Genomic DNA, 21,304 nt, shown 5'->3' with positions numbered 1-21,304 from the left:
ATGTATAAAAAATATCAGTGTGCTCAAAGCTTATGTTGCCGCAGTAACGGCAATTTGAAAAAAAAAAAACATGTCCTTTATCTCTCCACGAAAACCCGAAATAGCTCACACCTGTACATTCCAAGAAAAAGTTTCTTAGGAATTCCGAAAGATAAACAACAATCAGAACTAACGAGAAGAGAATCAGATTTAATCGGAGATGATAAGAAAGTTTTTGTACGTAAGGATTTTTCTGAGTGATATTACTAATGTATCCCAAATTTGGCTAGAGTAATACACTTCATGAAAAAATGAACGAAGAGGCCAATAAAAAAGCTTAGTCAAAACGCATATGCACTACGTTTGATTAATCAGAGTAACGACAAGAAGCAGCATCCTCGTTGTTGGCGATGAAGACCAACGTTGATGACTGCGACTGATACATGTTGATTTTGGAAGGGGCTATCTGGACGTAAGTTGGCAGTCAATGTTCCATGGAAATAAAATTGGCGTTTCCATTCCCAAAGGGGCACGATCACCATCTATAGCATAATACAGCAGCAGCTTGTAGGCAGCGTATCACGAAACTGATGATGTTGAGGTATATATAAGCAAATATAGGATTCGTGAAGTAGATTAGGAGTTTGAGTGTGCACTGGCTCAATTCCACCTGATCCTGGAAAACAACGTGAAGACCACCCTAGTTCCTACAAAGGTATATATAGGCAAATATAGGATTCGTGAAGTAGATTGGGAGTTTGAGCGTGCACTGGCTCAATTCCACCTGATCCTGGAAAACAACGTGAAGACCGCCCTAGTTCCTACAAAGTAAGTTGCAACACGCCCCCTTCCCAACTTATTTCGACGCCCTCAACAGCCTTGGCCTGGGTAAAATGTAGTTGAGGGGCACACAGTGGCGTCCTTATTTCTCGAAGTAAATGACTAAATAGGGACCCTAAGACCTAAAGATTAATACTAGAGGATCTATGACATGTAGGCTAAAGTTGCTAAGAGAAAAAAGTCAGTTAGAGAGACGAGAAGTAAGGGCGCCCACTGAGTGACCTACAACTCACTGTGTAAAAAAAACACTATGAAATGTCTACACATGAAATATAGCACACACATTTCAATCAGTACAAACCAATCGAAAGTATTGTAGTTGACTGCTTGACTGGATGAAATTAGCGATGAGGAAAACTCACATCTAGATATAAGTAATGATAAAAATGAGGCAAACTTGTGCCTTCACATCTATGATAAATATTAACTATTAGCATGTTTGCATGCTTAAAAACATGTTTAAGGCGATAAAGAAAGAGAACATCCGCATATTATTGACCTTACTGTATCTTTCGAAGGCGTGCGGTTTCCCAAGTGTCTCAGTTTTTGCGGACGATAAAAAACGGCGAGATGACGTCTATCAACTGTAGCTCGAAGTACAAGCGTTTCGAAGAACATAAATCAGTACTAAAGAAAGTGCTATAACGAATTATTGGAAGAAAGCAGATTCAGCTAATACAAAAATACACGGTTTCATGTTGTAGTAGTGTGCAGTGAAAATAAGATCTTCGGAGCGACCCCTGGGGACTAGCTAGTGCGGGCGGACGATATCGGTTCTGAGAAAACTTTGCGGTAGTATCTATCGTGTAGTACTAATGTGGATGCATATTGCTATAATGTTGTATCTTCATTAAAATCTGGACAGTGCTAAACGATGAAGTGCAACTTTGTCAATGGAAGGGAGGGCGAGTAGAGGGAAGACAAACACATGAAATATCGAGTGGGTGGAGAAAGCACTGCTGTATCCATTGTGATAGTAAATAATAGAATCTATGCTATACGTCCTCTCCCAGTAGCTATGATACAAAGAATCGAAATGAGCTCCAAAGTACCTTAGGCATGAATTTGTTTCATCCATACCTAATGGGTCAACATCTACTCGCAAACGTCGAGGACGCTGCAACCTTGAGCCAGCATTTCTTCGGTGATGTCATCCTGAGGGAGCAACGGACATCACCAAACCAGTGCCTGTGGAAATGTCTGTTGTTAAACCGAGGTGAGTAAAACCACGTGATTTACTCTCAAACAGTGATGCTTCTCTTTCCCTAAAATGAGAAGAGAAGTGAAATATTGGGGTTTGAAAGGGTCGCTAAAGACGCCACTTTGAGTACTGATTCGTAGCCGATCTGGTCCAAATTATGCTTCCATTTCTTAAACCTGATAAAAAAAACCTTTCGAATCATCTATGTATTCAATATAGCTTGAGCCAACCATCGTCTAATGACCCGTTCTTACGTGCCAAAGTGGAAATGTTGGAAACAGCCCTCTGGAAACCACGATAATGGAGCTGTTCCTGGATCGATATAACAAGAGGCCTGCTTTGAAAATGGTGCTATGAGAATCACTGCAATTCGACTATACCACTTAGGGCATAGTTACAGAAGAGAAAAAGAAAACATCTAAAAAGGGAAAGAAATAGTATCTCTTCTATTTCAAGAATGAACATTACAATTTAAATATCTAAACAACGGAAGCATAGTGGATGGTAAAGACTCGTCCATCGCTCTCACGTACAGAACTTTTTGCTGTTAGGCTGTCAACTCTGAAGGTAGCTTTAAAAATTGAGTAGACCCGTGACGCAGCTCAAAGAACACCGCAAAGACGTAAAAAAAAATATCAAAACGACAATACATCACCATGGGTGATGAAAACGGCTTTCCGTTTTGAAAAACTAAATTCCTCTTCTACGTGATGAATCACCACAAGTGGACGAGGTTTTCATTGTTTGTGCAGCTCTGAGATAAGAACGAATGAGGATGACGCTGGGGAAAACCCCAGAAAAATGCGTTCGCTTGTGAGAAATGAGCACGTAGGCGAACAAAAACCTTCACATTCGCTTTAGCATGCAAAGAGAGCCGAAGAGGTGCGAAATTTGCAGAGAAATGCTTCCGAGCTCACTGTACGAGCATCTTCTGGGAACCCTTGTTTCCAAAGGAAGGCTGTTCAATTCCACATACGTCGCATTTCCCCCTACTCGCTAGCAGGATGAGCTAAACCTAACAGCTGATGGGAGAAACCCTCTAGTTCCAGTTATGTCGCTAGACCACTGAAGACAGAGTGAGTAGCGGGATTCGGTATTTCTAATACAAAGGAAGTGACTGATTCTTCCCGGAGAGGAGGCAAGATGCACAAAACGGAAGTTTTAGACGTTAGCACTTTTGTTTGCTAGGAAAACTACGATGTGCGTTCAGCTGAGGCGAGGCATGGACCAGTGGGAATGGGAATGTCAAAGGGTTGCGGCAACGATCGCGCAGACAAGCATGGGTACAAAACACCATGTCCATTAAAGGCATCACTCCACGAATCCGAGGTGGTACGGATTTCAGGTGGAGTATTCGTATACGGGATAGTAGATTATGGAGAGAGGGGTGATTCCGTCCATTTCTTCCTAATTGCCGTAAAAAATGGTCCGGAAGATACGGCTTCGGGCGTTCTGGCGCACCATTTTCTACAAGGAGTTCGACTGGAGCGCGCCAGCCTTGTGCGGCGCCACATCTTCCGGGCCTTTTTTTACGGCAATTAGGAAGAAATGGACGGAATCACCCCCTCTCCATAGTCTCCCATCCCATATACCAATACTCCACCTGAAATCTGCACCACCTCAGATTCGTGGGGTGATGCCTTTAACTTTAATCACTCTAAAATGGTGTTGTGCTTTCGGTGCTTTTCTGCTCGAACCTCACGCATGATTCTTCATCGTCAGATTGAACGATTAGAACAAAGACTGCAACACCGCCACAGGTTAGAAAGACAATAGCTCTAGTTTGCGCCGAAAGTTCCAGGAATGTAGTTGTTCACTGGGCCTGACACCAATGGACGCAGCAAGAGTCATCTCGTGACAAGATACACAAAACCACAACCTTTGCATAGCAGGAAGAAGAAGGATGAGAGTAACATATTGACCTTTCCATCACATCCTAGTATACCCCTGCTCTCTAGTACACCGCAGATACCATTGTTAAACAAATCGCTCCTACTACCAAGAAATAGAAATCGGTTAACATTGTTGAGCTGATTATATCAGCAGACTTCCTCATAAAAAAAAAGCGACCCAGTTGTTGACCACTAACAAGCAAAGGTTCAAAAGTTTCTGAAAGAAGTTTGGGTTTTAAGTTCTAAAAGTTTACTCTAGTTTTTTCGTCCAGAAATATTACTGAGTTTAGGGTCAATATAGAAATTTGGTGTTACTGATGCCTTGAGCAAGTTGAGAAACAACAGTAGTTGTCAAGGTGACGAAGGTGATGGGAGTTTGGTAAAAGCTGACATCTAGCTTAAACCTCTATCAAAAAACCAATCTAAATCTATGTTTACGAATTCCCAGTGAATTAGATGACTAGAAGTTGAGTCAAGGCTGCTCCGAAATATCGTATCTCTGAGAAAACAGGAAGAGTCAAACATGTAATACAATATAGTACAGAAGCCAAACGCCCAAAAAAAAGCAAGCCTACAGATCGATAAGCGAGGTTGCGTTAGCCGCGGGACGGGGAAACGGACTCGCAATGACGCAAGCGGGAAGTACCCGAGAGAAAGAGCGAGAGAGAAAGCGGCCACGAGAGTGTCCTCGAGGAGGCGGCGGTGGCCGATCAAGCGAACGCAGGTTATACATACGACTAAAGGAAACATCACAAATAATCCGACTTCTTGACATTTCTAGATTGATCACATTTAAAACCAACTATTTTCGAACACTTGTGTTGCAGGATAGATGTCCCAAGCGATTCGCAACTCGGCTCCTTCAATTCCTGCAACACAAGTGTTCGAAAATAGTAGGTTTTAAATGTGATCAATCTAGTTCTCCATTCCATTCAATATCAAATATCCTCTAACCAGAGTAAGATAAAGTGTGCTTAGTTGCCTTCTTTTTAGTGAGAAACTGCATTCTAATTTTCTTTGGAACTGTAGAATCAACTGTAGAAGGGTCAAAACGACATGAAGCACGGTGCAGCTGCGTGAGTGATTGCCCCCAAGCGGAGCGCTGGAGCGCAGCGGTTAGGATTGGGTGGGACATTTACTAGCACTATCCACGCTTCATTTCGGATTAGTCCCACGTCGATCCCAACCGCGCCTCTTCGATTGCAGCCACTAGCGTAACAACACCGTGCTACATGTCATTTTGACTCGAGTATAGACATCAGTGAAGGTGCCATCTAAATAACCCTAAACGGCTGCGCGGGCGGTCGCGTCGCGGCGCGCTGTCCTGCTGCCACTTCTGCCAAATCGGCGGCCCTTCACAAACGTGAGGGCCTTTAGTGTTAAAAGGCACTCGTAGCTATTCGACCTGAGGTAAACAGGTGAAAGTGATAACTTCCACCTTCGCTGCACCTGATTCATTGCCTATTCTAGGTTTAAATGTCTGCTAGCTAAGGTAAGTTATTTCTAGATATGTATTCTATATTGTGACTTCTCTCACTCAACTAGTCTTCATTTCTTAACATGTGCTAGCATGGAGTTGTTTTTTTATCTCTCCCCTTTAGGGATTGCATTCTTCCTTGCTCTCCTTCTTCGTTGTGGAAATCATTCCATTTCTCCTCTGAATTGCCCAGTATTTCTTTTCGAATAATCACTTTTAATTATTGACTAGTCGAAGGTACGGTTTTCGTAGAGCATACTGTTTTGCTGAGATAGTGATTTGGAACCGTTCGAAGTAAACATTTCGCGAAACTCATAGTGATTTTATTATAGTGATTTTTGTGTATTACAACGCTTCGTCAACCTCCATCTACGTCTATATTTTTTTCCACTCCATCTGCTTTTCGTTATACTTTATTTTGGGTATTATAAAAGCGTCAACTTGTTAAATGCATGGTTATCGCTATTGAAAGTCTCTTAATTTCGCAGTCGTACAATTCAAAGTCGTATCTTCGGCAATTCAATAATTATTAGGTTGAGTCGAAAGTTCTCGGACAATGTGGTAGTGATGACTTCTAGAGATTATCACTCAGCAAAGAGCTGACAAAAATGGTCGCGTTAACTACCGTTTGATAGAGTATAAAGTTCTCGTCAAAGTGTATGTTAACAATTACACTGAGCTAGTTCCTTTCCTGCCACCATGCCGCGCAATTTCAAGCCGTCGTCACTCCACCTCCGCAACGTAAAAATCTTTCTCCATCTATCTGGCCAAGAACCCGCGGATATCGATAGACGTCTGAAGGAAGTTTACAAGGAGCACGCCCCCGCTAAAAGTACAGTCTACAAGTGGCACTTGAAGTTCGCGTCTGGCGACTATTCCATCGAAGATGAAGACCGTTCGGGACGCCCGATGGAGTTGGATTTGGATTTGCTGCGGAGACAGGAGGAAGCCGACCTGTATCAAACCACTCGCGAACTGACAGTCGCTCTTGGGTGAGTCAAACCACAGTTGTTCGCGGATTGAAGTCAATCGGCAAGGTGCGAAAACTAGGTCGATGGGTACCACATGCTCTGAGTCAGTGTGAGATAGACCGCGCTGATACGGCACTTTCTCTCCTTACGCTCAAGCGCACCCACACGTTTCTTGAGCACCTAGTCACAAGGGATGAGAAGTGTATTTCCTATTCTAACATTCACCGGCGTGCCCAACGGGTCTACAAAGGTACGGATGCAGAAGACGTCCCTAAACTCAACGTACACGTCTAAAAGGTTATGGTCTGCATCTGTTGGAGAGTGCACATCGCCGAATACTGGGAGCTACTCTCTGAGGGATGCACAGTGACAGCAGACGTCCACGTTGAGTAACTGAGGAATTTGAAGACAAAGCTCGAAAATGCACGCCCGCAGCAGCGAGAAGTCTACTTCCAGCACGACAACACAGTCACACATTGGAAAAATGGCCAAAACCAAACTGAAGAAGTTCTTCTGGATCATTTCACCACACCCACCGTATTCCCCAGATCTGGCTTCCACGGAGTACCACCTTTTCTCCTGTGTGCAACATCATCCGGATGGTCAAGACTTCCAAACCCGCGAGGACATCAAAAAGGCACTCGAGCAGTTCTTCAAGGACCAGTCCCCAGCGTTCTGGAGCAAAGGCATCTACGATCTGCCTAGACGTTGGCAGAAGACCATCGGTGCCAATGGGGCATACTTCAAATGATTTACAGTTATCGTTTGAAAATTGCAAAGTAAATAAAAATATTGTCAATTTGTCCGAGAACTTTCGACTCAACCTAATAAAAGCGATTATTTGAAAATCATTGCAGTGCAGTTCAGAGGAGAAATAGAATGATCTCAGTAACGAAGAAGGAGAGTAAGGTGGAATGCAGTCTCCAAAGGGGAGAGATAAACATCAGTGGAAATGTGTGGCAATCATTTGGCAACAATTCCTAAAAGAAACCCAATTTTCAACTGCATAAAGAATGCGTCAACAGAGAGGATTGTGCCAGCCGTGAGTTGTAGAAGCCAAGAATCAATAATGTTCTTGCCAAAAACAACTCCATGCTAGCACATGTCAAGAAATAAAGAATCCTTAAAGGCACCACCCCACAAATCTAGAGTGGTACGCATTTCCGGTGGAGTATTCGTATACGGGGTTGTAGATTATCGGGAGGAGGGTGATTCCCTTCACTTCTTCCTAATTGCTGTAAACGGCCCGGAAGATACGGTTTCGAGCGTTCCGGCGCACTATTTTCTACAAGCAGTCCGATTGGAGCGCGCCAGCCCTGTGCGGTGCCGCATCTTCCGGGTCGTTTTTACGGCAAATAGGAAGAAAAATCACTGTAATAAAATCACTATGAGTTTCGCGAAATCTTTACTTCGAACGGTTCCAAATCACTATCCCAGCAAAACAGTATGCTCTACGAAAACCGTACCTTCGACTAGTCAATAATTAAAAGTGATTATTCGAAAAGCAATACTGGGCAATTCAGAGGAGAAATGGAATGATTTCCACAACGAAGAAGGAGAGCAAGGAAGAATGCAATCCCTAAAGGGGAGGGATAAAAAAACAACTCCATGCTAGCACATGTTAAGAAATGAAGACTAGTTGAGTGAGAGAAGTCACAATATAGAATACATATCTAGAAATAACTTACCTTAGCTAGCAGACATTTAAACCTAGAATAGGCAATGAATCAGATGCAGCGAAGGTAGAAGTCATCACTTTTACCTTTTACCTCAGGTCGAATACCTACGAGTGCCTTTTAACACTAAAGGCCCACAGGTTTGTGAAGGGCCGCCGATTTGGCAGAAGTGGCAGCAGGACAGCGCGCCGCGACGCGACCGCCCGCGCAGCCGTTTGAAGTTATTTAGATGGCACCTTCAGTGATGTCTATAGTCGGGTCAAAATGACATGTAGCACGGTGTTGTTACGCTAGTGGCTGCATTCGAAGAGGCGCCGATCGACGTGGGACCGCGCAGCCGTTTAAGTAGATTTAGATCAGATCCGTCAATGATGGAGTTACAGTAGGGTCAAAACGACATGAAGCACGTACGCAATTGCGTACGCGGCTTCTCTCGAGGCGCGTGCAGCGGAGCACCTAGGAACCTTTCTGAAACCCCTTCTGATACCACCTCTCGGTTGCAGTTTGCGACGGTCTGACCAATTTCCAATTCATTCAGTTCCAACTGCTGCCTCCACCGCGCCGTTTCGAGCGCGTACGCAAATGCACCGCAACTGAACTCGTGATTCATGTCCTTTTGACTCGACTATATGATATTTTCTACCCGGTCGCGTTAAATGTACAGCGAAGATGTCTGGGATAAAGAATGCCGATTGGCGATAGAAAGATCATTGCAACTATTTATAATTGGGAGTTATGTAAAATTTCTAGCAGAATTCTTTCGATGTATGGAAAAATGCGCGATTGAGTGCGTGATAGAATGATTGGTTAGCTGAATAAAGAAATAAGGGGGAAATGGGGAAAATGGCGAATGGAGTACAAGAACGAGGAAATCAAGACTTCTTCGCCTTCCACTTTGAATATCCATTGGGTAGATGTGCACAGTAAGCAACACGCGGTGAGTTTCGAAAGATTCCAAACGTGCAGGAGGCGTGCCTGAACAAGTCTGAGCAGGTGTAATTCTGTCAACTCTTTTCTGTAGGTTCTGAACCTAAATCCCCTCACCTCATAGTCGCAATGTAGCCAGTACCGAGTTTTTTTTCTAAGATCCATAAATTAAATCTGGATACGTCTAAGAGGAAGCCTACGAGCTATAAAGAGGTTAATTGGCAGTTTTAGAGTATGTTGAAGACACGCACTTTCAGATCATTCCATCGGAGTACGAAAAAAAGTTAGAACCCATTCTAAGAATGAATAGAAATAGACGGTTGCTTCGAATAACAAAAAATACCACCTTATTCTATCAAATTTCAAGCGCATGCAGGATGAAAACTGGCGGATCTAGGTTAAAAGTAGTTAGGCAAACCAAGTTATTCAGGCGTCTTCTAGGTCAATAACCACGATAACAGTATGAATAGCTAAACTAGCTTTGCAGATCTTTTTCTCCCGCTCTTTAGCTGTAAAAAGCCTACAAAGACTATCGATTAGATAGATCAGATGCAGAAGTGTTTGGACTGCGTTATTCACTTTCTAAAGTGTTCTCTTAAATTGGATGCTGTACCGAGGATGTTACAATATTCAGCGGATAGAAACTAGGGAGAGTGAAAACACTGTGCGTATGTCCTACTTAGCTGCGGCTACCCACAGAGAGCGAAGATTACAGAATCCCCGCTATCTTAATTGAGTTCTCATTGCCAAGGCCGAACGAGTTTAATATACTGTTCTAATGCACGGAAACGTCACTCCGAAGAGTTCCATCCAATAGCCAAGTATGCAGGGTCCATATATAAAACTCATATGTTTCCCTGTGTTTGTGACGAACCGAATAAATTCAGTATTTATCGCACATGTATCTATGGAAGCGTTTCTCATCCAATATCATAAACTGCTTGATAATCACAAAGGTGAGCTCGAAGCGATCTGGCAGCATCAGAGAGGCGATCCTCAGTCTAACAGCTTTTATTTGCACACATGACGTAGAAGCCATGTGTTTTCTATGGCAACAACCACTGGAATAGAAAAAGTTGGATTTTGATATGATTCTATTAGCGCTCTGGCAGTTCATCTTCATGTGTTATATTAGAGTCACAGCGGTAGAACTTCAAAGTTACAAGAAACTTCAAGGATTTTGCTGCAGATTACTAGCCGTACAACGATACTGAGTTTTTTCTCTGGTCATCTAGCATTTCACCTATTCAGTTGTTCTTGAGACTGCCTCAATGTCAGTCGAGTGTTAATATGCATTCGCATATTTCGATCCTCTAATCTATTCGAATTAGCGACTTCTTGGACTATACATACAAGTGCGTGTTTGTGATTATTTGTTTGTAATTAGAGTTCTCTGTCCCTATCCTGATGTTTTTGGATACATTACAGCTTAAGGTGAAGTTAATCCAAATATTCGTGCAAGTTCTGGTATGGATATACATATTTGTTATTAGTAAGGGTCACAAAGAAAAAAGAAATGGGTGCGGGAACGAGCAAGAATAATTCCTTGGAGACCGCTGCAACAAAAAGAAAAGAGCTAAAATAATACCAACAGGGGTGTTTAAACGAGTTTAAAAGAATTCTAGTGTTATCAGGTATATACAATCAAACACCGAACTTAAACGAGACCTCAGGATCCGGCTAATAAATATGTCAGCTGTTTTCGAGGAAAAACCATGGTTAATCCGCTAAACACACATTGATTAATGTGCATGGAACATCTTTACACATACATCCTAGAATAGGAAAAAACTATGCAAAAAAGTCATTTTCAATTACACCATATAAGCAAAAATACGCAAAAGATAATTCACCCAGGAAAAAGAGAAATGGCAGAAGGAAATGATGCCAACCCCAGCGTAGATACATTTTTTCTAGACTAGAGGTAGACTTAAGAAAGTTGGGAATGATACTTCCCACAAAAGTGGAGTATTACCATCAATGCATTTTATAGCTCCAACTTCAACTTCAATACCGAAATCCTGAAGTGCCACTTCACGGAAAAAACGAGCCGAAATTAGTTCATGTTATAGAGAACGGAGATAGAAAAAAGTAACATCGGAAACTTGGATCCTCACAGGGCGTACGTCCTGCTCTCGAAGTCAACATATTACGAATGCAGAAAGGGTTCTAGAAGCCTAAGAAGATACCCTTAAAGTACATATGACACTTCCACGTGACTGCAGGCAAAGAAACCAAGTATGGCTGGTGAAAACATGCGGTTCCACATGTTGAGACGTTTGTCTGGATGTAAACGAATACCGAATAACGATGTAAGCGTTACTACTTATAGTGCAACTTAGCTGAGGCGTTTGCATTCAAAACGGTGCGTTAGCATTTGCGAGAACACGCAAACGTCGACTCGCAAATCATGGAGATTGGTGTCATAGGATTTTGTATCTCTGCAGATTATGGGAAGTCGAGAAAAAGCAGTGAATTTGAATTGTGGCTGCCAGAGAGTGAGTATCGCGCGCTAAGATGCGGAGAATTACTCAGACCATCTGATGAGCATGGTGCATTACTAGAAATTTGATTTCAATGGTTCAGCCTCAAGGCGCCGCAAGAGAACTATCAAGAAATTGTAAGGGGAATTGTCAGGGAAATACGGGGACAACATTCGAAAAAATGCGGAACAAAAACTTTTTGACTTTGTTATTTCAAGCGGAGACTGTTTGCATCGGTGCTCATTTGAAGTGCAAGAGAAGGCAAAAGTGACGAAAAAAATCGGAACTAATTCTGATACCTCGAAGATTAGTGGAACTATACTGCAGCCGAAGAGGCGCAGTTTTGCTCTTTTTGACTAGAGGCGGGTCAAAACGACATGGACAGGGTGCGGTTGTGTAAGCGACTGCGATTGAAGCAGCACGGTGGGAAGAGCGGTTGGAATCGACGAGGCACCATCGCGAACTCCAGAGATGGGTGGCGGTAACGAGGATCCCTACACGATCCCAACCGCTATTCTCAACGCTCCGCTTCGAGAGTAGCCGCTTACGCAACGGCACCGTGCTTCACGTCGTTTTGAACCTACTATGCTTGAGTCAGTACCGGTTGCTACAAATAATAACAAAAAGTACGACCAGTCTTTTAATTTTTGCTCCAAGAAATGTGCTTAGTCGTAGCGAAGTTAGCCATAAGATGAATGGTGTAGTCCATTTATTTGGCTAATTCTATACAGATGTTCGTTTGAATGCAACATTTGGAATTCTCTTCGATTATGAAGTATTGCCCGTACCAGATGGACAGTTGTTTAAATCCATCGAAAAACTGCGATAACACCATTGAATGCGATCCATTTAGGTAATCAAGTCACACACTGCAGTCGAGTGGCCTAGCTGAATGGCCGACCAATCGATTGGCGGGCGCGCCTAGCAATTCGACACGTCGAATATTCGAATGCATGCACGCGAATAGCTGTAGCTTGCCCAGGACACTCAAATATTCATGGTTTTGCCATCCCGCTATTGATTTTGCCCAGTTACAGAGCATTTGCATACGAAGTCTGCTCTTGTTTCTCGTTATTCTCATCTGAATCACTTGAAGTTCTTTGTTATTGACTTGTATAGAAATGATTCTTCCTTTCTTTTTCGAACAGATGTTATGTTCGTGGCTTCTTTGTGTTTTAATTTACAGAACGGCCATAGTTGGCGTCCCTTGACCTCTGTGATCGCTATCCACTTTGTTGTACTTCTCACATTTCCTCAGTCGTCTTCTCCAGCAAGGAATGTCCGAGTGATTGCCTTACCGCAGCGGTTTACCCTGATGGTTTTATCTCACTTCATATAACTGATAACAGCACAGGCCAATGTCATTAATGTTGCGAAGCAATTCGCTTAATACCAGTGATAAACATGTTTACCTCTACGGTTGAAAGAACGTTTTTTTGTTACAATGTGATATAAGAATAAAATTGCTCATCTCACTTGAAATTTATTTGAAATTACAAAGTAGAATGTTTCTGTTATTTTTTACACAACTTTTACTTGCGCAAACGATCCTGTCATGAGATCATGCCCAGCGACAAGTTAAAAATTTCATGAAAATCTTGGCGGGTGTGCAGTGCTCTCCCGGCTTCTACTCCTTGCTGTTTAAATATTTATATGCTTATTAATATGAGTTAGTCATAAGATTTCCTAGAGTTGGCTGATTAATCTTAGAACAAATAGTAGTGGTATAATGTTAAAAAACCAGTTGCTACAATATAAAGGGAATTTTTATCACACGCAGAGAGTGCTTTGATGACATGACAGGATGTAGACAGAGTAAAAATATCGAAGCTTAAAATAATGGGAACATCTGTGTGAGATGAAAAGAAAGAATAGTAAGAAGCGTAAGAAATGAATAGTTCGATTCCGTGCTCATTTCAAGAAAATAGTTTTTGTTAATCGCATAATATGCCGTAGATCATTGTTTCCTTTTTTTGCTTGAAACCTTTACTTTACACGGTCTTCGAAATAGATTACACGTATTCGCTGCACATATTGAGCAGTTCCGCACTGTCTTATTTTGATCTTATGAATTTTATATTCTCAGGCATTTTTACCCTAAATGAGTGCCGTATGGAACTACTTCCGGAAGACCAATGATGAATTTGGAAACTTCATAGGAATTTGTACGTTATGTAATCGATCGCTGAAGATACCGAAATCCAAGACAACTACCAATCTTTTGGCTCATCTTAGAACGAGTCATGGAGAAGAATTGGGCAGCTTCACGAGAAAGAGATTCGAAGCTGGAAGCAGTGGCGCTGCCAGCGCTGACGATCCTCGTATGACCGTACACAAGACGCTGGCACGACTCGTGATCGAAGGGGCATTGCCGCTTGAAACGAGTACGCTGAAACCGTTCCGTGATTTTTGTTCTACACTAAATCCATCTTATCATCCGCCTTCGCTGAGAATGCTCCGGACGATTCTGGATGAGGAAGGCTGCAGAGTGGAGTTGACCAACCGAACAATGCTTGCTGATCTTTCGTCAACAGTAGCAATGACTTTGGATTTCCATAACACATTCAAACAACATACTGGACTCCTACTTATTGGTGCACAAGTGCTGTCTCGGACCTCGTTGGAACGGCGAAATCTAATTTTAGACTGTACACCGATAGATCTGCAAAGGTATGCAAGAACATGTTTTTTCTGTGTGTATGCTGTTCACGCGTTAATCTACCAAAATTATTTTTCCTTGTGGGAAAGCCTACTAGTTGTCTACCTACATAGGCACATATGATCGTCAGATATTATTTTATCCTAAACAGATGCATCAACCCCCATTAGTTCCGGATTTGTCTGGGACACTTTCTCGGGTCGTCATCCTAGTTCGGCATACTCGTCGATAAGCTTGTTATCGTAGTTTTGTTTTTGCTTGCTGTTCATAGTTTTGCATTCGCGATATTGTCCGTCGTAAACTAGATTTATAACTTATAAATTTATTTTCACAAGCAGTGGAACTTGAAGAAGAAAAGCGAAGTCAAAAGAGCCTACTTTCTCGAGGATCCAGCTTCAACCCAACAATAATTGTAGTGTGAAAGAGTGGAATGTGTTCTTATTCCATGAATCAGTTCTGAAATTTGTTTATTTTCTCATGTATCATAAGCAAATAGTAGTACTGTACTGTGTAGTACTCGATAACCCATCAGAATCTCTCAATCGCTAAGTAGTCTGGCTCACTCCACGCCATAAATATTGCTACATTCCTTACGAATATGAAGAAACCGGTGTTGTGGTTTTAAAGAAAGGAAAAGGCTTCTTTTGACGGATCTGGTTTTTTCACAAAACTTCTTCAGCTTCGACAAATGTCTCATTGTAGCCATTTTTCATTCTCTTTCAGTTTTTCTGGATACACAGTTTCTGAAGCCGTTGTGAACTGTTTGAGAAAACTAGATGTGGATGCGTCTCGCATAGGGACGATGGTAGCAAAGGAGACACAACCGCTGCAGGAGGCAGCTCTCTATCTTCGTACGACATTGTAAACATTCACTGCTTTCACCATCTAATAACTCGCTGGGTTCTACACAATTTTGCTTTTTTTAGTGTCCCTTGTGCAGCACAAAGTATTAGCCTTGTCGCAGGCGATACGCTCCAAACAGAGCCAGCTGCCGCAACAATAGAGAGAGTTCGTCGATTAGTGTCGGAGTTTCAACGTAATAGAAACGCAAAAATGCACTTGAAGAGGTAACCACTGCTTCTGTGTTAGTTGCGCTACAACTTCTAAAGTACATTTATCTCAGTCGTTTGCGAGAGTTTAAGCTGCCGGAAGTCAGCCCTTGCGCCGATTGTTCTAATAGATGGATTACGACCTACAACATGATCTGCGACGTCTTAGTAACGGTACGAAGTTCCTTTCATATGTTACGATCAGAAATGCACACAAATTATGTAGCTTTTCTTGAATAGATGCCAGCATTTAATGAGATAACGCAGAAGTTAAATTTGCCATCGCTTGAAGCAAAAGATGTGCAATTCATAGAGGCTCTGAGATCTTTTCTGGAACCATTTTATTCGCTTGTCAAACAGGTAAGTATTTTCCAGTTGTAAGAGATCGTATTTCTGAAAGCGAGGTGACGACAAAATCTCTCCCAGAACGTCACTTTTAGGTCTGCGCACGAGACTCTACGGCTTCTGTGTACCTCGCAGTTGCACGAATACTGATCACTACAACAGAAAAGTATACCTTTCCCTATTTTCCAATTGATTTCCCTCTTTGCGTATTTCCATTTTGTGGCATGGCAGCTTTATCCGGTGAAAATGCATCATCGTCATCATAGTGCATTCCTTTTTTTCTGACTCTTATTCGGATGTGAAATGTGAGAAGGTGGAAAGTACGCATTAACACTAAGCTGCCACCATATGTTTTCCTTCAGGCGCCTTGTTCAGTTGAACGACGAAGCTCATCGATTTGGTCAGCTATTGCTTGAAAACACAATGAAATACTTCAACCCATGGTTAGGTGACGAATTTCTGCAAATGGCCGCTTTTCTTGATCCACGATTCGCATATCTCGAAACAGTGCAGCCGATGAAAAGTTGGACTGCTATCATGGACAGATTTATCACTCACCATAGTTGGTTTTTTATACTCCAGGATCTCATGCAGCTGCATTTTCTTTGTGAAGTGTTCTGAAGATTTTTGTAGCATGGGCTATGTTGGTTACTGTAAGAGATGGTTCACAACTCATTCCCTTGCAGACAGAATTCATCCGCCCAGGGAACGCGAAGCTCAAAGTTCAAACGATGGCGTTTGGCAGCAACAATCTCAGAATCAATCTACATCCGTTTGGGAGATTCTTCGGGAGAACCAGGAAGACCCGAATTTGAGAAATGCAAATTCTTGGAGTCATGGTGATGAGCTGAGAGTAGGTTTTTGGCTGCTTCATTTTTTTCGGTCATATAAATCTACTACTCTTATTTTGGGCTGAACTACAACACTATGGAGGAATACTGAGAACGTCTCGACCAGCGTTTAACACCGATCCTATCCACTGGTGGAGGGCTTACATGAACGAGTTTCCTATACTAGCACAAGCTGCTTTTACTCATTTAACAACCCCTGCAACGTCTGTAGATTGCCAACGATTGTTGAGGTTAGTTGAGGAAGAAATACAGTTCAGGTGCGAAGAAGTTGAATTATTAGTTGTTTCAGTTTGGTATCTGAATCAACTGCATGTAGAGATTCCGGGAACAAGATAAAGAGAACCGATCGCTTATTGCTAATGCTTAAAGCGCATTTGCACAAGGACGTGAGCAGGTATGTCCGTACTTACTCTCTCACGGTGGATAAAGGGAGCGCGTTCATTGTGCATGCGGATATCTCGGATGCCTTCACCGTTTACCATTTTTTATCGGCAGAGGTGCGCTCGAAGTGGCATGGTAGAGCTCACAGATGGGATCGACCTGGGCCCCTTGCCGACTGCAGTGGTGAGTAGTGCTAGCAAGGACTCCCTTACAACCCAACCGCTACGTACTGCTTCGAGCGCAGCCGCTTAAGTAACAGCACCGTGCGTCATGTCGTTTTGATTCGGACGTACAAAAGATAACCAAAAGATTCCTTGCTGCTTAGGTGGTGTGTTTGCAACCTTGCAGTTATTTAATGAATAAAGTTAGCCATTGGCGCAAATATAGCCGTAGGTCATGCCTCGAAAAGCGGTTTGTTGAGTTGGTAGAGCCGTCTAAAAGACCGTTCTCAGGTCTAGTACGGTTTTCTGACTGTTGGGTCAAGAAAGGATTTTGGTGCTACTAGTCACAACCAGAAATCTCATTTGCTCTTTCTAACATGCGCATTCACATCATACCGCTACACTAGTCGATTACCTCCAGAGAATGCAAAGCATGGTCAAACAACGAACTACACCGATATGGTTATTGCGAGTCGGCTGGAGATGAATTCGATGTGGAAGAGGATCCTGCATGGACAGCGTTTAAATCGGACGAGGAGAAAACCATTGCTGATGTGGTCGAACCGTTGTTGTCATTTGTGGAAGAGGATGACTTTGACAATATGAAGAATAGATAAAAGGAAAAGCAATGCTCTGCCTTGTTGTATAGGTATAGTAGTCGTCAACCATACTTGTCGGGTCGAATAATTGACAGTTAAAGGATTAGTTGATGAAATCAAGTAGAGCACATTTCCACTGATATCATCCAAAAGTTAAGTGACTCGCAGAATTAAGCACTCATGAGGTACAAGGAACTTCCTATGTATACAGCCGAACGGTCGGCGCGAGGTTATTACTACTTTTCAAGTATTTGTATTTAAGGACTTTCAGTTTCAGTGTTATTGCTAAGATTATTTTGTGAATCTTTCGTTGTTAAAATGGCATTATTATTTCAAACGCTTTTAAGGGTTCTTTACGTACATATCTAGATATCTTATTTTGCCCTTAAAATCAGTTTTTATATAGTTGCTGTGTTTATCTTCCTTCTTTTAATTTCTCTCGTTTTAACGTTGTCAGTGTAAACTGGCGGCGAACTTCAGTTGTACACTCTCTGTGTTTGTAATTACAATGACAATCATCTGTGGTTTGAAGTGAAAGAAGACAAAGCCTCTATGTATCAGTGATCACCATCTTCTTCGAGAAAAGGTACAAATGATTACTGTGAAAAATTAATATAAATATTCAGCGGGTTCTTAAATGTTTTTCTTGACTTAATGATACAGCTAAGATTTTGTCCGATGACGTGAGGACGATTTAATTATGCTTTGAAACATACAGCACAACAACAGCATAAGCATATCCGTCCTTATCGGAGTGAACTTAAGGTCTCTGGATTTTTTAATGTGAAGTGATAGAAATTATAAGATAGTGTGAAATCAATTTAGATAAATGTCGTGGTAGGATTAGGATAATCACACTCACGATTAGTACTCGATTCATGCGAAATATGGCAGGCCTGGGAACCATTCAAAATGAAATCCAACAGAAGTGTTTTTGAACGACTTTCTTGAGGTACTCCATCTCGGAATGTGACTTAACCAAATAAAGCAAATAAAATAGTATACTGTGAGTGGTTAATTTGTTTTCTTCGTGGTGTTCTCTTGCAGTTTCATACTGAGTTCACGTGATGGCCATCAACCTAGTTGTACTTAGTCTGTCACGGATGGTTTAAAGGGAAATCAATTACAATTTATCCTCAAAATAGCTAGGAAAGCCCGAAGTAGTTAACAAGTTCTGTGGTAAGTGGTTACGAAAAGAGCTTCATACGGGGGAGACGAACAAGACCGTTCGTTTGGTATCGCTACCATTATCATTATTACTACTAGTCATTTCTGTAGTTCCTTTCATTCTACGTACATGTACGTATATGTAGAGGTCAGCATTTTAACAAAGCTGTTTTGAAGGGGATAAGAACGGCTTGAAGTTTACAGGGTGAACTCAGAAATCGTGCATGATACCGTGAATGCATGACACAGGCGCAGGTTTATTTGAGGAGGCGCTGGGCACAACTCACGATTAAACCCTCACTGACACCCGAGACGGCAAACAATACCCGTTGGTCATCACACCCATTCACTCCTTTCTAAGAAACACTTCATATCCCGAAGAGCACCAGCGCCACCGCCTTCGGATGCTTCTGCTTTGCGTTCGTAATTTTCGTTCAGGGACATTTCTAGGCAGCTGATCTCATCTGATATAAGTATTACGTGAATGACATATTTAATTCTACAGCATCTGGAGAGAGAACAGGCGGAGAAAATCTTCTAAAAAAGGTCGCCTACTTGTAATCACTTGTTTTCCTTTTCTCGTTTGATAACTTCTCTCCTTAAGAGATCACTGGTTGCTTATGTGCGCGTCGAATCTAAAACGTCGAATACTACGTCGTTACAAGAGATTATTCGGCGGGCTTACGAGGATTTTTGGTCTACGTGTGCTACCTATCCATCGTGCTTGTCGATGTGAGCAAACACATCCAAAGTATGCTGGAAACATCGGGACAAAGACAAAGATGGTTCCTTCCTTTCGGAGCCCACAAGGCGAGCGAGCACTTGGAACAGTGTGCTCAGTTTAAAGACCACAAATTTCTCTGCTCAGCTTGAGTTCCACCTAAGTACCACCTCTGATTCTACGGAATGACTTCTTCTAGGAACATTGTGATAACCATATTGTGTTGATGTTGTGACAGATTTACGAATTGTTGTGTATTCGTAGCCAATACTGGAATACAGTTCGCAATTTCAAAACCGTCAGTTACCATCGTGTTTTGCTCAAAACGAATATTTGAAGACGTGAATCGGAAGTATTCGAGCAGGTAAATCTGAAGCAAAATTGCTGCATTTTATCGCTCGCATCCAACCGCTTCGCTATGCCCAATGGTAAAGACGGTGATACATTACCGTAAGCACTAGCGATAAAAAAGGATTTTTTTAAAAGATTAATTGATTAATGAAATCAGTCTTTGAACGCATATTTTGATCAAATGGACTGATTTAATTTGGTGGTTTAATGGATCTACGAAACTTTAAAAGAGTTCATTTCTTACTACAAAAATTAATAGTGAGTTGATCCTTGCAATGTATTCAAACTAACTTCATCCTCCTTAAACTGAGCTAGTCTTCTTTGAGACGCACATCAATGGAACAAAATCGAATTTGATTGGACCTATATTCTTCTTCTAGCGCCTACTTTTTATTTGCACACAAATCCAAAACGGGAGAAAGAAGTGGCGGCTCAAGTTGGATCGGATGTATTAATTTTGAGACAAAAGGGAAAGCCAGTCGACACTGAATTGTTTTTACGAATTACCTTAAATTTCATGAAAATCGTAGGCCAACTACTCCAACTGTAATTTCTGCGGATTGTTTCAGCTATAGATATGCAAGAAGCTTTGTTTGTTTCCAATTAGACATTCGTGAAAGGAACGAAGGCTTGACGTGACATAATTACGTAGATCTTTTTCATGGCACAATTTTTTTGGGCAAAACGGATCGAAGATCTCACAAGCAGTGGAGAAGTTGAGACAAATATGACAACCGATTCTCCGGAGTTGGTTTAGCCTATGTGCTCTGCCGCTGCTTCTTAAATCTTTTTTTTATTTAAGGACTTTGACATTGTCCGTGAGGACGGTTAACGTAATCAATCAATGCTTGCATAATTAATTACCGGAGGATTTTTAAGCATGAAAGATCATACAATGTTTGGGGATGTTCAAGAAGCATCAAGATCTGTGCCGTAGTCAACATTTAGCGTCTTTCTGAATGACGTTTTCTTCTTTTGCTGCTTTTGCTTGATTGCTTCTTTCCTATGTCAGAACAACGTGCTTCTGTGAGTCCCAGCTGTTTATCCGATCAGGGCTGTGTTCGTTGCGAATATCGGCTCCATCTATTTCTGTCCGCTAGTTCAGAAGTGTTTACGGTGAGCGCACGACGACAACCTCTCATACTAATCTCTTCACATTGACGATCAAGTTTAGAGGTTTCAGCTCAAGTCAATACTAAACATCCCAATTTTTGTTGTCCTTTTTTTATTTGACTTTAGAAAGATTCAAGAACCATCAAATGTTAATCTCTCGAAAATCATGTAATACGGTCCTTGAAAGTACTTTCATGGGTCCGTCAAAGTCAATTTAGTCCTCCAATTCAACTTCAACTCCTATTAAATTTTTTATTCTTTACCCACTCAAACATTGATTACATTCTTGTGGCTTCCGCTCACGACCTATCGTGCACACTCTTCTCACACCGTAAGTGTTTCCGTAAAGTGTCGCTCTTCTCGATGCCGATACCGATATTATCACTTTTTCGTACACTTATCAAAACATACAATTCCGTACTCATAGATTTTATAGTTCTGTTTTATTATTTTATATCTTT

At 41.8% G+C, this 21,304-nt stretch overlaps 5 protein-coding genes across 6 annotated transcripts; 4 read left to right on the top strand and 1 right to left on the bottom strand.

Moving 5' to 3' along the window:
• Nucleotides 1-639: 639 nt before the first annotated feature.
• On the bottom strand, nucleotides 640-1,437 carry RB195_002204 (uncharacterized protein; the record flags this gene model as incomplete). The annotated part of the gene is made up of 3 exons (XM_064199353.1): nucleotides 754-769; nucleotides 1,103-1,183; nucleotides 1,319-1,437. The coding sequence occupies 3 exons, from the start codon at nucleotides 1,435-1,437 to the stop codon at nucleotides 754-756; spliced, it is 216 nt and encodes a 71-aa protein (XP_064055234.1).
• A 4,651-nt stretch (nucleotides 1,438-6,088) lies between these two features.
• On the top strand, nucleotides 6,089-6,385 carry RB195_002203 (uncharacterized protein; the record flags this gene model as incomplete). Its single annotated transcript, XM_064199352.1, has 1 exon — nucleotides 6,089-6,385. The coding sequence occupies one exon, from the start codon at nucleotides 6,089-6,091 to the stop codon at nucleotides 6,383-6,385; it is 297 nt and encodes a 98-aa protein (XP_064055233.1).
• A 396-nt stretch (nucleotides 6,386-6,781) lies between these two features.
• On the top strand, nucleotides 6,782-7,111 carry RB195_002202 (uncharacterized protein; the record flags this gene model as incomplete). Its single annotated transcript, XM_064199351.1, has 1 exon — nucleotides 6,782-7,111. The coding sequence occupies one exon, from the start codon at nucleotides 6,782-6,784 to the stop codon at nucleotides 7,109-7,111; it is 330 nt and encodes a 109-aa protein (XP_064055232.1).
• A 4,092-nt stretch (nucleotides 7,112-11,203) lies between these two features.
• RB195_002201 (uncharacterized protein) lies at nucleotides 11,204-12,338 on the top strand (the record flags this gene model as incomplete). The annotated part of the gene is made up of 4 exons (XM_064199350.1): nucleotides 11,204-11,275; nucleotides 11,338-11,461; nucleotides 12,178-12,221; nucleotides 12,300-12,338. 4 exons carry the CDS (start codon nucleotides 11,204-11,206, stop codon nucleotides 12,336-12,338), a joined length of 279 nt encoding a protein of 92 aa, XP_064055231.1.
• A 1,209-nt stretch (nucleotides 12,339-13,547) lies between these two features.
• Nucleotides 13,548-17,509, top strand: RB195_002200 (uncharacterized protein; the record flags this gene model as incomplete). Of its 2 annotated transcripts, none has more annotated exons than XM_064199349.1 (11): nucleotides 13,548-14,116; nucleotides 14,829-14,966; nucleotides 15,032-15,172; nucleotides 15,229-15,328; nucleotides 15,395-15,514; nucleotides 15,595-15,665; nucleotides 15,862-16,061; nucleotides 16,186-16,356; nucleotides 16,457-16,580; nucleotides 16,640-16,744; nucleotides 17,314-17,509. In XM_064199349.1, 11 exons carry the CDS (start codon nucleotides 13,548-13,550, stop codon nucleotides 17,507-17,509), a joined length of 1,935 nt encoding a protein of 644 aa, XP_064055229.1. The 2 variants fall into 2 exon arrangements, with proteins under 2 accessions (XP_064055229.1, XP_064055230.1); XM_064199348.1 differs by having other exon boundaries at nucleotides 16,433-16,580.
• Between the last annotated feature and the right edge of the window lie 3,795 nt (nucleotides 17,510-21,304).

Source organism: Necator americanus, chromosome IV (genome assembly GCF_031761385.1).
Source record: "Necator americanus strain Aroian chromosome IV, whole genome shotgun sequence".
Classification (NCBI taxonomy): Eukaryota; Metazoa; Nematoda; class Chromadorea; order Rhabditida; family Ancylostomatidae; genus Necator; species Necator americanus.
Note: the sequence above shows the minus strand (reverse complement) of the source record. Positions and strands in the feature narration are given on the sequence as shown.